This window comes from Myotis yumanensis, unplaced genomic scaffold (assembly GCF_028538775.1).
Source record: "Myotis yumanensis isolate MYYU_CA2020_CCGP unplaced genomic scaffold, mMyoYum1.0.hap1 SCAF_23, whole genome shotgun sequence".
Lineage (NCBI taxonomy): Eukaryota > Metazoa > Chordata > Mammalia > Chiroptera > Vespertilionidae > Myotis > Myotis yumanensis.
In genome coordinates, this window is record NW_027223774.1 from 7,661,303 (window position 1) to 7,674,865 (window position 13,563).

At 56.7% G+C, this 13,563-nt stretch overlaps 2 protein-coding genes across 5 annotated transcripts in view; one reads left to right on the forward strand and one right to left on the reverse strand.

Annotated features, from left to right (window-relative positions):
• Positions 1-527: 527 nt before the first annotated feature.
• On the forward strand, positions 528-5,706 carry LOC139000356 (sialic acid-binding Ig-like lectin 11). Of its 2 annotated transcripts, none has more exons than XM_070402587.1 (9): positions 528-602; positions 710-1,096; positions 1,203-1,484; positions 1,631-1,678; positions 2,104-2,361; positions 2,473-2,799; positions 2,943-3,033; positions 3,255-3,429; positions 5,095-5,706. In XM_070402587.1, the coding sequence occupies exons 1-9, from the start codon at positions 560-562 to the stop codon at positions 5,302-5,304; spliced, it is 1,821 nt and encodes a 606-aa protein (XP_070258688.1). In that variant the 5' UTR covers positions 528-559; the 3' UTR covers positions 5,305-5,706. The 2 variants fall into 2 exon arrangements, with proteins under 2 accessions (XP_070258688.1, XP_070258689.1); XM_070402588.1 differs by having other exon boundaries at positions 3,285-3,429.
• A 2,534-nt stretch (positions 5,707-8,240) lies between these two features.
• The window catches only part of VRK3 (VRK serine/threonine kinase 3), a 45,001-nt gene continuing 39,678 nt past the window's right edge, over positions 8,241-13,563 (reverse strand). For all 3 annotated transcript variants that reach the window (XM_070402280.1, XM_070402281.1, XM_070402282.1), the window contains 3 exons: positions 13,157-13,215; positions 10,534-10,682; positions 8,241-8,569 (listed from right to left, as the gene is read on the reverse strand). In XM_070402280.1, coding sequence (XP_070258381.1) covers positions 10,534-10,682; positions 13,157-13,215 — 208 coding nt within the window. In that variant the 3' untranslated portion in view covers positions 8,241-8,569. The remainder of the gene's footprint in view (positions 8,570-10,533; positions 10,683-13,156; positions 13,216-13,563) is intronic.

Here is a 13,563-nt window from a genome sequence, read left to right on the forward strand (position 1 = left end):
TGAGTCACGCCAGCCAGGCTGGCCCCACTTCTCACTGTGGAGCTGGGAGCCCTGTGTGGACTAAAGATGTGGCCCTGAGAAAGGCAGGAAGTTGCGTGTCCTTGGGGAGCCTGGGGGGCAATGGCTTTGGGGCCACGCTAGGGTGAGGCCCCTAAGGGCAGAGTTTGGGAGGTCATACTCTCCTCGTTGCCTCCAGCTCCTGCAGCGAATAGATGTGTCCCTGGCGAATGAATGAATGAATGAGTGAATAAATGAATGCCTGCTTCCAGCACCTCACCTGGAGCCTGACTCACCTGTTGCCCCCAAAAGCCCGCTCCTGGGACTGTCCTCGCTGAGAATGACCCAGGGTGGCCACGCGTTCTCTCTCTGCCTTGTCACTTTCATCCGTGAAAGGAGAAGTCCGAGGAGGGGATCTTCCGGGTGATTTGCAGTTCCCGGGGTTCCTCTTCTGCGTGGCCACGGCCCCCTCCTCCAGAAGGTTCCTGTTGGCGCTTCCTTCCAGGACAGACAGGCAGCTCCAGAAGCCGGACAGCCCAAGGACAGCCAGCCGGGCCCGGACATGCTGCTGCTGCTGCTGCCGCTGCTGCCCCAACTGTGGGCAGGTGAGTGGGCCGGGGCTGGGCCGGGGCTGGGCCGGGGCTGGGCCGGGGCCGGGCAAGGCTGGGGCTGGGGCGGGGCTGGTGCTGCAGCTGAGCCGCTGTCCCCCCAGGGTCCCCACAGAAGGATCCAGAATACCAGCTGCAGGTGCAGGACTCGGTGACGGTGCAGGCGGGTCTGTGCATGCACGTGTCCTGCACGGTGTCCTACCCTCGGGAGGGCTGGAACGACTCCACCCCAGCGTTCGGCTACTGGTACCAGAAAAAGGAGCCTGGCAAAAGAGATGTTCTCGTGGCCACAAACAACCAAGACAAGAAAATAAAAAGTAATGTGAAACCTCCCTCTCCATTCAACCTCTCCGGGGACCCGGGGGCCGGCGACTGCTCCCTGAGCATCTCAGCTGCGAGGCCTGGACACAGTGGAAAGTATTACTTCCGACTGGAGAGGGGCCCTGTGAACCACACCTACTGGGACAATCCGCTCACTGTGACCGTGACAGGTATGGAGCCGTCCCAGGAATGGACCACCGGGCTGGGCAGCAGTTCTGGGTTGGGGTGCACACACGGGGTCCCCTCTGGGCCTGGCCTCGCCCTCTCTCTCTCCAGCGCTGACACAGACCCCGGACATCCACGTCAAGGAGCCCCTAGAGGCCGGCCGCCAAGGCCACCTGGTGTGCTCCCTGCCCGGGGCCTGTGCTCCGCTGCCGCCCGGCACCGTCTCCTGGGCCGGGGCTGCTGTCCTCAGACCCTGGATGCAGGGCTCCTCGGCCTCTAGGTACCCAGAGATCCTGTTCAAGCCCCGCCCGCAGGACCACGGCACCAACCTCACCTGCCGGGTCACCTTCGCCAGGGCAAATGTGAGCAGGACCATCACGCTCAACGTGTCCTGTGAGTCCAGCCAGGACGCCGGGTGGGGGGTGGGGTTGGGGGATGGGCTGCAGGAAGGACACAGGCGCCCCTCTCTCCACTTCCCGTTTCTGTGTGTCCTGGGGGTGGGGAAGGGACTCTGTTCCTCACTGTGTCCCTCTGTCCAGATGCACCACAGAACCTGATCATCAGCGTCTCCCGAGGAAGCCACACAGGTAAGGGGGATGCTTCTCTCTCACATGGAAGTTTCTCTCACTCGCCCCTCCCCTCTCTCCAAAAATCATTGAAAACATATCCTCGGGCTGGCAGTCTCCACTCAATGGTTGAACTGTGGACCATGAACCAGGAGGTCACAGTTTGATCCCCACATCAGGGCACATGCCTGGGTTGAGGGCTCAATTCCCAGTAGGGGGCGTGCAGGAGGCAGCTGATCAATGATTCTCATCATTGATGATTCTCTCTCTCTCTCCCTCTCCCTTCCTCTCTGAAATCAGTAAGAATGTATTTAAACACACACACACACACACACACACACACACACACACACTCAGGTGAGGATTTTTTTAAAAAAGGAGAGGAGAGAGAAATAGGAAGAAGACTTCTGATCCGCAGGCCTGAGCTGGGCTCCGTCTCTCTCCAGAGCTGGAATACGTGGGGAACGGCTCGGCTCTCCCGGTCCGGGAAGGGGACTCGCTCCGCCTGCTCTGTGTCGCCGACAGCAACCCTCCCGCCACGCTGAGCTGGGCCCATGGCAACCGGTCCCTGAGCCCCTCACAGCCCCAGGAGCCCGGGGTCCTGGAGCTGCCCCGGGTGGAGGCGCGGCACCAAGGCAGATTCACCTGCCGCGCTCGGCACCCGCTGGGCTCCCTGCGCGCCTCCCTGCGTCTCCTCGTGCAGAGTGAGTATGTGTGTGTGTGTGTGTGTGTGTGTGTGTGTGTGTATGGAGCGGGGGCGCACGGGGTCCTGGCAGGGGAGAGGCAACCCTAACCCTTCTCCTCGCTCCCCACAGACCCCCCGCAGCTGCTGGGACCCTCCTGCTCCTGGGAGGACCAGGGTCTGCACTGCAGCTGCTCCTCCAGGGCCCAGCCGGCCCCCTCCCTGCGCTGGCGGCTGGGGGCGGGGCTGCTGGAGGGGAACTATGGCAACGCGTCCCACGTGGTCAACTCCAGCTCAGAGGGGCCCTGGACCAACAGCTCCCTGAGCCTCCGCGGGGAACTCACCTCGGGCCTCAGTCTCAGCTGCGAAGCCGGGAATGTGCACGGGGCCCAGAGCGCCTCTGTCCTGCTGCTGCCTGGTCAGGGCCTGCTGGGCGCAGAGGCCACGGAGAAAGGAGTGGGTAAGAGAGAGGATGGGGCTGGGGAGGGGGGCTGAGTCAGCAAAGAAAGGGGTGAAAGGAAGAGGTGGGGGGCACAGAGCACAGGCAGGGCACAGGGTCCTGGGGCGCGGAGGGGAGTCACCCCAAACCCCATTTGTCCGCAGGGAAGCCCGCGCTTAGGGAAGCATTCGTCCTGGGTGCTGTCACGGGAGCTGGTGTGGTTGGGCTGCTCAGTCTCTGCCTCATCGTCTTCATGTGAGTGTCGTCCCCTTGGAACCCCACACGGCCCGCCTGGGGGGGTCTGGGTGGTGCAGGGGTTGTGAGAACAGGGCCATCCCGACCCCCCACCGAGAAGGGAGCCTGTTCTCATCGTGAAAGTCAGAGTGCAGGCACGTCCCCTGGTCCCGGCGGGGGTCAGCCCTTCTAGCCTCCTTGGCAGGGGATGGTGGTCACATGCTGAGCTTTGCGCCCCGCAGGCTGCTCAGGGGTCCCCGCCTCCCCTTCAGAGTGAAGACCCGCAGGAGGGGCGCACCCCGGGCTGCAGCTGGTGAGAAGGATGCCTCCTCCACGCGGGGTCCCGCCTCCTCCGTGCGGAGTCCCGCCTCCTCCACGCGGAGTCCCGCCTCCTCCACGCGGGGTTCTGCCTCCTTGGTGAGTCATGGCACCCCCACTCCATCGGATGCCTCTGCCATCTCCCCAGGACGCCATGGCCACATCCATCCCGATGACTTAAGATGACCATCGAACCCCAAGCAGGCCTTTCCTCCTGGGTCCCCATCAATCCAGGCACCCAGGCCGGCGGCCGGGAGTTCCCCTCCCCTCCGCTCCCGTCTCCTCTCAGAGCCAAGGACATGCCCATCTTCCTGAGTGTGTTCAGGTCCAGGGGGGCCCTCCCTGTCCCCCCCTCCCACTTCCTCCTCCTCCCCCTCTCTCCTCCCCAATACAGGACGCCAGAAGGATCGCCCCCAAATAATTGTCTGCTACAAGTTTAGGGGTCCCCCAGGCGCTCTCATGTTCATGACTCCCCAGAGGGACTCAGACTCAGAGAAGTTGTCCTACTTGTGGTCATGGTTCATTACAGCGGGCGGGGATGGAATCAGCCCCGAGCCCAGGAAAGACAGGCGTGGGCTTCCACGGTCGCTCAGCGGAGCCACAAGAACAGTGCCTACGTCTCCCAGCAATGACGTGTGACCACACCCACGGGCACCCCACCAGGGAAGCTCCCCGAGCCTGATGTCCAGTTCTAATTGGGGGACAGTCACGTGGCTGGACTCAGTTTCCATCCCCAGAGAGGTCAAGCCGACACCCGTGGCCCAAGGCCGCCATCCATCACACGAACTGCCTGGTGTGGCCCTCGGTCCCCCAAGGCTTAGAGGTTCCCTCCCAGGTGCTGTGGGCACAGGGTCAAGCTTTCCTCTGGGCGGCCCAGCGTTCACCCTTTTTACTGTACAATATCCTTTGTAGGGTGCATGACGTAATTCATGAATGTGTTTGCTTGCACCCCTGAAATGCCGAGTGGCCCCCGAGGGCAGGGCAGTCTGGGCCTGAGCAAATTCCTGTCCTTCTCGTGCCACCGTCCCATTCCTGTGCCTCCGATTGCCATGTGCAGTGAGAGAGCAACATAACCGCCTGCCGCCTGCAGGTCTGCTCGCCCCCCTGCAAGCTGGCGGGTCAGGGGCGGGTCTGCTTTGCTCCCCAGTGAACATCCAGGGCCTGGCAAAGGGCCGCTGTCCCATAAGGCAGCAGGCACTGAAGCCAGAGGGACTCGGGCATGAGTCCTGGTCCTCCCAACAACTAAATGTGTGATTTGGGGATATTTAGCCCCAGTTTCTCCACCTGACAGATAGAATAGAGTTAGCGTCGCCCTAGTGCCCTGGTCGGCAAACTGCGGCCCTCGAGCCATATGCGGCTCTTTGGCCCCTTGAGTGTGGCTCTTCCTAAGCCTTACGAGTACCCTAATTAGGTTAATAACAATGTGCCTACCTATATAGTTTAACTTTAAAAAATTTGGCTCTCAACAGAAATTCTGTACTGTTGATATTTGGCTCTGTTGACTAATGAGTTTGCCGACCACTGCCCTAGTGGACTCTTGTGAGGAATCTAGGCGGCTGGCAGTCCATTACCAAGGGCCAGGCATCACTTCTCTAAAATATCTGCTGACTCAATGCATGGGGGGGAGGGGCCCCGCTGCCAATGTCTGTGGAATGAACAGATGAAAGACGAATTTGCTCAGTTTCCGGGTTTGTTTGTGGGCCCTCCTTGCTGACTCCCAGCCCCCATTACCCTAATTTGACTGCCTCTCCCCCCTCCACTCAGGGTTGCCAGCGTGAGTGTCGGCCAGGCAGCCAGCTAGACCACCCGCCCCCAGCTGCGCCCCCTGCTGCCACCACCCCTGCCTCCGCCTCCGGGGAGGAGCTGGAGCTCTATTACGCCACCCTCAGCTTTCAGGGGCCGAGGCCGGGGGAACGGCCCGACCAGGAGGCCACCACCAGCACCGAGTATGCCGAGATCAAGATCCGCACCTAACGGGCCCCCAGCTCCCACGACCCCTGGCTTCTCTGGGAGGGGAGACATCAGGGACAATTCCCAAGAACGAGCTGACGACACGGGTGTCCCACGGGTGCCACGATGGGCAGAACTGGCCTCAAATTTCAGCCCGTCTCCAACCACGAGCATGAGTCTGAGCAAGTCAATCTACTTCTCAGTCCCCCCGCTGTAACACAGACACAGTACACCTAACCGGACCCTGGCCAATGTGGCTCACTAGCTGAGCGTCCACCAATGAATCAGGAGGTCACGGTTCGATTCCCGGTCAGGGCACATGCCGGGGTTGTGAGCTCGATCCCCAGTGTGGGGTGTGCAGGAGGCAGCCGATCAATGATTCTGTCCCATCATGGATGTTTCTATCTCCCCCTCTTCCTTCCTCTCTGAAATCAATTAAAATATTTTTTTAAAAATACCTAACCTGAGTGGTTGTTGTGGGGCGTTGAGGCAATAATTAGGTAAAGCTGCCCTAACCGGTTTGGCTCAGTGGATAGAGCGCCGGCCTGCGGACTCAAGGGTCCCAGGTTCGATTCCGGTCAAGGGCATGTACCTTGGTTGCGGGCCCAGTGGGGAGTGTGCAGGAGGCAGCTGATCGGTGTTTCTCTCTCATTGATGTTTCTAACTCTCTATCCCTCTCCCTTCCTCTCTGTAAAAAGTCAATAAAATATATATTTAAAAAAAATAATTAGGTAAAGCTCCAGGCAGGCGTGCGTGCTCATGCACACAGAGCACCACGCAGATGCCACACCTCTTCCCAGGGAAGCCCACCCGGAAATAAGGGTCCGGCCTCTTGGCCCAGACGGGGCCCACTCCGCTGGGCTGTTCCAGCCCCAGGGCGCCCTGAAGGCCTGGATGAGACTGTCACTGGGCTTCACTGCAGCTCAATTCTCTTTCTGCCTCATCTGCCTCCCTTCCCTCCCCTCCCCTGTCCAGGGACCGTCCCTGGGGCACCACCTCTGCACATGGGCCTCTCCGAGACTGCCTCCTGGAAGCCCAATTTGTATATTTCTCCACACACAAACTCATTCACTGGTTATCGGAACTGAATGGTAGGTTATCTCATTACATACCTCTTTCTTTAATTACATGTCCCTTAGGCTTTGGTTCTTAAGTTTCTTCTTGCAGAATCTATACTAATAAAAGGGTAATATGCTAATCAGACTGGGTCAACGGGACATCTTCCGGACATCCAACTTCCTTCCAGACAAAGCCATGGTGGCAGGGGCTGAGGCAGAGGTAGTTAGGGGTGATCAGGCCAGCAAGGGAGCAAGTAGTTAGGGGCAAGATCAGGCCAGTGCGGGGGAGCAAGCAGTTAGGGGGCAATCAAGCCGGCAGGGGAGGGCAGTTGGGGGCGATCAGGCTGGCAGGTAGAGGTGGTTAGGGGCAATTAGGCAGGCAAGTAGAGGCGGTTAGGGGCAATCAGGCAGGCAGGTAGAGGTGGTTGGGGGCGATCAGGCAGGCAGGCAAGTGGTTAGGCGTCAGCAGTCCCAGATTGCGAGAGGGATGTCTGACTGATGGTTTAAGCCCGATCCTGCAGTTGGGCCTAAACCGTCAGTCAGACATCCCCTGAGGGGTCCTGGATTGGAGAGGGTGCCGGCTGGGCTGAGGGACACCCCTCCCCCTCCCTGCCCTGTGCACGAATTTCATGCACCAGGCCTCTAGTTTGCTTATAAAGTTCCTTGCTGTCACAGTCTGTGTTCCATTTACTTGGTAATTATTTTTTACAGTGCTGGCATCCAACTTATCTCGTTCTCTTTTCCGTTGAGCGTCCACTTCGTTTCCCCCATGGTTTCCATTAATGAGAAAACATGTTCAACATGGGCACGATGAGCCAATACAGTGAACAGGTATTGGCATAAAGTTAACTTTGTGCGGAAAACTGCTCTTCAAATTCCATGTGTTGTGATTCCATCTTTCATGCACAGTTTGCTTTGCCTTGCTTCAGGGCTATGTAACTTCTCTCTCTCTAGTATGTTTTTATTGATTTCAGAGAGGAAGGGAGGAGAGGGTGAGATAGAAACATCAATGATGAGAGATAATCATTGATTGGCAGCCTCCTGCACGCCCCCCACTGGGAATCAAGCCAGCAACCGAGGGATGTGCCCTGACTGGAATCGAACCTTGACCTCTTGGTTCATGGATTGACACTCAACCACTGAGCCAGACAGGCTAGGCTTCTCTCTTCCTTTTTATCAAACCCAAAGCCAAATAGATTTTTCTTCTATAAGTTTTTAAAAAATATATCTTTATTGATTTCAGAGAGGGAGAGGAAGATAGAGATAAAAACATCAATGATGAGAATCACTGATTGGCTGTCTCCTGCCTCCCACTGGGGATAGAACCCACAACCTGGGCATGTGCCTTTGACCAAAATCGAACCCAGGACTCTTCAGTCTGCAGGCGAATGTTCTATCCGCTGAGCCAAACCAGCTAGGACTCTTCTAGAAGTTTTATAGTTTTGCATTTGAGTTAATTTTTATGGAAGGTATAGATCTGTGTCTGAGTCCATTAAGTCCATTTAAAAATATTTTTATTGATTGATTTGAGAGAGAGAGATTTGTTCCACTTATTTATGCATTCATTGGTCGATTCTTTTATGTGCCCAGACCAGGGATTAAAAACGAAATCCTGACTTATCAGGATGACACTCTAACCAACTGAACTACCTGGCCAGGGCCATTAAGTGCATTTTCAGCTTATAATGGGTTTACTGGGATGTGGCTCCATTGTAAGTTGAGAGGCATCTGTACATAGATGGATGGATGGAAGGAAGGAAGGATGGGTGGAGGGGTGGCTCCATGAAGTTTGGACAGATGAATGAATGGGTAGATGACGGATGGGTTGATGGGGTGGGTGAATGGGGAGAAAAAGGGAGCTAACCTTTCCCCAAAGGAACATCTTTTGCGGACACTCGACTCTCCAAGCTCCAATGAAATCATTTATTACAAAGCACAGTGGTTGCAATGGCAGGAAGGGTCCCACTGAGGGCCTGGCTCAACCCCGTCCCGAGTGAAGGGTCTTCTCCGTTCCAGCGGCTGCTGGAGATGACGTGAAGAGACATCAAAGGAGGGCGTTCACATTACCTGGAGCCTAACTGCCCATCGGGCCTGACAGCAGCGTCGCCTACAGAAGCAGCAGGAATGCACCTCCGAGGGATCCTTCTAGAAGCTAATCTACAGCAGACCTGGGTTTCACATTTCTTCTTCCCATTTTTTTTCGATTCCAAACTGGGAGTTGAAAGAAAGTGCTGGAAGACAGTGGAAATGGCTGTGAGTGTCTCCAGCATTCAGGGCACTCCCTGGGCCTGGGCCTGGGGCAGGGGGAACACCACGGATAGGGGAAGGAGCACCTCTGTAGGGCTTACAGCTTAGAGGGGGTGGGGACGCTACAAATTACACACACTTCCCTCCAGAGGGGGCAGGGGCTGCCAGAAAACAGGCGATGTGATCAGAGAGGAGGTGGGGAGGCACCTCACAGAGGGGCAAACGGGGGCCCCAGGATCTGAGAAAAACTGAAGAGGAGAAGCATTCCAGTCCGTGGCAACGTGAGTGCAAAGGCCCTGGGCTGGGATCAAGCTTGGCCTCGTCTGGAATGAGGGGAGGACGGTGTGGCAGGCACAGATGGCCCGGAGGAGGCGGTGTCGGCACGCAGGCCAAGGCAAGGAGTTGCCATAAGCAGAGAGAAGCTGTTATTCTCCTGGTTATAGTGCATTACGGCGGCCGGGTGGGGAGAGGCACGTACGTCACTCCCAGGCCACTGGGCTCCCTAAAGAGCATCCGCACTAAGTTTCTAACAAGGGACAAAACCGCCCGCTGTTGAGTAAGAGGCGCCAGACAGTCAGTGCATCTGAAACTGTTGATCCTGAAAGGGCTGTAGGTTTTAAGTTTTAAAATTTCCCTCGTACTGGGCGGACAGAGGCATGTACGACAGGCCAGCACCGGCGGGAAGACTGGAGTCGCACACTCGATAAACACGCGTGGAGACTCCGTGTGCCAGGCCAGCAACGTGCAGGAAAGACAGAGATGCCAGAGAAAGACATGGCCCCGCCCGCACGGAGCTCACCGCCCGTGGGTGACTGTGACCAGTGACCAGTTCACCACCTCTGGGTGGGGATGGGGATCCCCTGGGAGAGGGCGAGGCAGAGACCTGGAGGAAACGGACTAGAAGGGACTTAGCAACGGCCTGTTGGGAGGCCTGAAGGAGGAAGGAGCTGGGGAAAGACCAGAGCAGCTGGGGCAGAAGAGCCAGTGCCAAGCTGGGGAGGCTGGGACGGGGAAGCTGGTGGGAAGCCACGCCTTCACTTTTGGAGAGCGTCTGTGGGTAAGGCCCAGAGCTTGTAACCCTGCGGGAAAAACCAACGCACAGCCTGCATTCTCGGAGTGCTGTGGCCAGGCCCCCGCGGAGAGCTATAGGCTGTGGGATCTGGTGCGTGTGTTGTGAGGCCGGGATGTGAGTGACGGGGCAGGCGTGAAGCAGCAGTGGAACCAGAGTGCCAGCAGGACCAGGGCTGCGGCGGAAGGAGCCAGGCTGCCCGGGAGGACACACTTGGCCTGGCTCCCTGAGGGCGGGGACGTGTGGTGGGGCGGCCTGTGCGCTGCCGGATGCTGAGCGGCTCCCCAGCCTCCACCCACCAGATGCCAGGAGCACCCTCTCCCCAGTGCTGACAACCAAGAATGTCTGCAGAGCCTGGGCAGCGTGGCTCAGTGGTTGAGCGCTGACCTATGAACCAGGAGGTCACTGGATCGATTCCCGATCAGGACACATGCCCGGGTTGTGGGCTCCAACCACAGTAGGGGGTGTGCAGGAGGCAGCCGATCACTGATTCTCTCTCATCATTGATGTTTCTATCTCTCCCTCTCCCTTTTTCTGTAAAATCTATAAAAACATATTTTAAAAAGTTTAAAAAAAAATGTCTGTAGACAGTGACAAACGGCCCCATTTGTTCTGGCCTCCGTTGGAGAGCCCGAGGGGAGGCAGTCAGCCCTGAGGAGAGAGGACCCGGGAGGCCCCTCCACAGAACGTCCACGCGGCCTTGCCAGACTGTCCAGTGAGACTGGTTTAGCTTTGGAAAGTTCAACAACCTTGTGGGAAATGCAGCATCTAACTGGGAAGTTGGCCCTGGATTAAACATCAAATGCCACCTGGGACTCAGGGCTGGGGGGGGGGGGTGGGGGGGGTGGAGGCTCACAGGCTCTGCCCACCGGAACCCACCTAGGGCGCCATCCGGAGGTTGATGGGGTCATAGGCCGACACCAGCAGATCCTGCAGCAGGGCGCGCAGGCCGCCCCTCAGCAAGTCGTAGGGTGGCTTCTCCTCGTACTTGAGGGCCGTCACCACCTTCAGGTACTCCTGCAGCGTCTCTGTGGGCAAGACACCCACCGGGGGGGGGCTGAGAGGGGCCGACCCGGAGCGGGCAGCTGCGCCCAGAGGTCCGCCACGGTGCCCCTCGGCTCAGGGCTGCCTCTGTGCCTGGCCCTGCCACAGGCACTTGGACACCCTCCACTCCCATTTTTGGAAAACGTCACACGTGTGCAACAGACAAACAGTATCGTGTACATCGGGATCCCATCACCCGGTCTCAACGCTGTCAACTCACAGCCAACCTGCTTCATCCGAGCCCGAGCCCTACCCCTTCCCGCTGGGTTGTTTTCACGCGGACCTCAGCTACTCAGGTCATTTTCCTGCAAACATTTCGTGTGTCTCTAGCAGCAAACGTCTACTGTACAGCCCAGAGAGCAGACGCTGTTGGCCTTGCGCACCCCTGGGTCTTTGTCTGCAAGGACTCAGCTCAGCTGCTCTCGCACAAAAGCAGCCACAGGCGACAGGTCAACGAATGGGCGTGGCCGTGGCCGTGGCCGTGGGCGTGCCCAGACTTTTAGGGCTGCTGCAGCCTGAACTTCAGCGAAGGTTCACAGTCCTCTTCTGACCCCCCCACCCCCCAACCATTTCAAAATGTAAAACAATTCCTAGTTCACTGGCTTTGCAGACACAGGCCCCAGGGACATGGTTTAAATGATAAAGGCTTTCCCCCCCTAAATAAGCACAATACCACCGTCGCTCTTTTTTTTTCTTTTTTCCCCCTCATTTGTAGTGATCATTGTTGCTCTTTTAAAAAGTGCCAATTATGACACCAAAACAACAGTCACAATAGTCCCCACTCGGGAGCATCTACTGCAGCCTGCGGTCTGGGAGGAAAAGCTCATGGAGTTAGGGCTGCAGCAGACACCGAGGCAGCTCTGGGCCCAGGCCTGTGTTGCATTCTCTGGGCAACCGCGGGGGTGGGGCTGCTCCTGGCCCCTTTCTACACAAGCTGCGGCTCAGAGAGGCACCCGCACCCACGGAAGCCCCGGGCTGGTTCCAGCAGGCCGGCCTGCCTGCCTGACTGTGGAGCTAGAGCTGGGGGCTCCTTTAAGGAGCGAGAACAAAGGCTGGAGGGGAGAGGGACGTGAGCGGCAGAGCCATGATTTGAACCCAGGGGTGTCAGGCAATTACACAGTGAGCCCTGCCCTAGCGGGTCTGGCTCAGTGGATAGAGCACTGGCCCAAGGACTGAAGGGTCTTGGGTTTGATTCTGGTCAAGGGCATGTATCTTGGTGGCAGGCTCGATCACCGGCCCTGGTTGGGGCGTGCAAAAGGCAACCGATAGATGTGTCGCTCTCACATCGACATTTCCCTTCTCTCTCTGTCTCTCCCACTCCCTCCCACTTTCTCTAAAAATCAGTGGAGAAATATCCTCGGGTGAAGATTAACAACAATAACAACAAAGGGAGCTCTGCCCTGGCCAGGCCGAGTGTGACTACAAAACACCAAGGCTGTGGGTTCGATCTATGGTCAGGGCACATGCAAGAATGCACAAATACATGGGACCATAAATCCCTGTTTCACTCTCTCTCTCTCTCTCAAATCAATAAAAAAAAGTGAGCCCTTACAGACAGGGAAGATCCGTGTCTGTCTCATTCTGTCTCCTGTTTAGGGAGCTTTTAGAGGTTCTACAGAAATACTACTGGAAAAACAACCACCCCAAACACAACAAAACAGCCTAAGTCACCAGTGGTAGGGATTGGCTTTAAAGGATGGTTTATTCCCGGCTGGTGGCTCAATGGTTAGAGGGTCGGCTGCACACCGCAGGGTTGTGGGTTCAATTCCTGGTCAAGGGCACATATCTTGGGCTGCAGGTTCCATCCCTGGCCTCAGTCAAGAGGCAACCATTGGATGTGTCTCTCTCATCCATGTTTCTCTCTCTCTCTCCCCCTTCCTCTCTCTAAAAGCAATAAAAACATATTTTTTAAAAAAATGCTGACTTGCCCTAGCCAAAGTGGATAGAGCACTGATCTGCAGAATTAAGGGTCCTGGGTTCGATTCCGGTCAAGGGCACATACCCAGATTGCAGGCTCGATCTCCAGTAGGGGGCATGCATGAGGCAGCTAATCAGTGATTCTCTCTCATTATTGATGTTTCTATCTCTCTTTCCTTCTCCCTTCCTCTCTGAAATCAATAAAAATATATTTTAAAAAACTCTACAAGCACCGACACAGAAAATCTCCAAGGTAGACTTCTTACATGAAAAAAAAAAAAAATCAAGCTGGACACCATTGTACAGAATATGATTTCATTAAAAAAAATCATGTGCATGTGGCTGTGTGTGTGTTGCTATTATTATTCAGACACACTTCCGAATTTTGGGGAAAGATTTTTGCTTTTTACAACAAGCGTACAACACACACAATGTGAAAGACTCAAAGACAGCAAAGGGGTGTTAAAGGGAGGCGACCCCACTTGGATCCCAGCCCCGGGTCCTGCCACAGCCCCCGCCCGCCCTCCCCTTGGGGACGTACCTGAGGGCTGTACCCAGTGACTGCACTGTCCCACGAGGGCCTCCGGAGTGTTAAGGAACCTGCCGGGACAGAGGTAAAGCGAAGGTCTTTCGGGGAAGGGAGAGCAAACCTTTGAGACAAAAGGCCCCATAGCCGTACAGCAGACGCCTGTCATCCGCGGCAGCTATGGCCCAGAGTCGCCGCGAACACTGAATGAGCACATTCCGACCCTGCTTTGAGGGGAAACACAGCATTAGGTTCCCAGGAGCCTCTGGTCACAACATCCTCATCAACCGATCGATGCTGCATCACCTTGTTTTATGGGTTTAAACCCACCTCATTTAGTATCGCATGGATTTGCTCACATCGAGCTCCCTGTGCCCGAAGGAAGCTCATCTAGCTCACACACGTGCTTCCTCTGTGAAGCA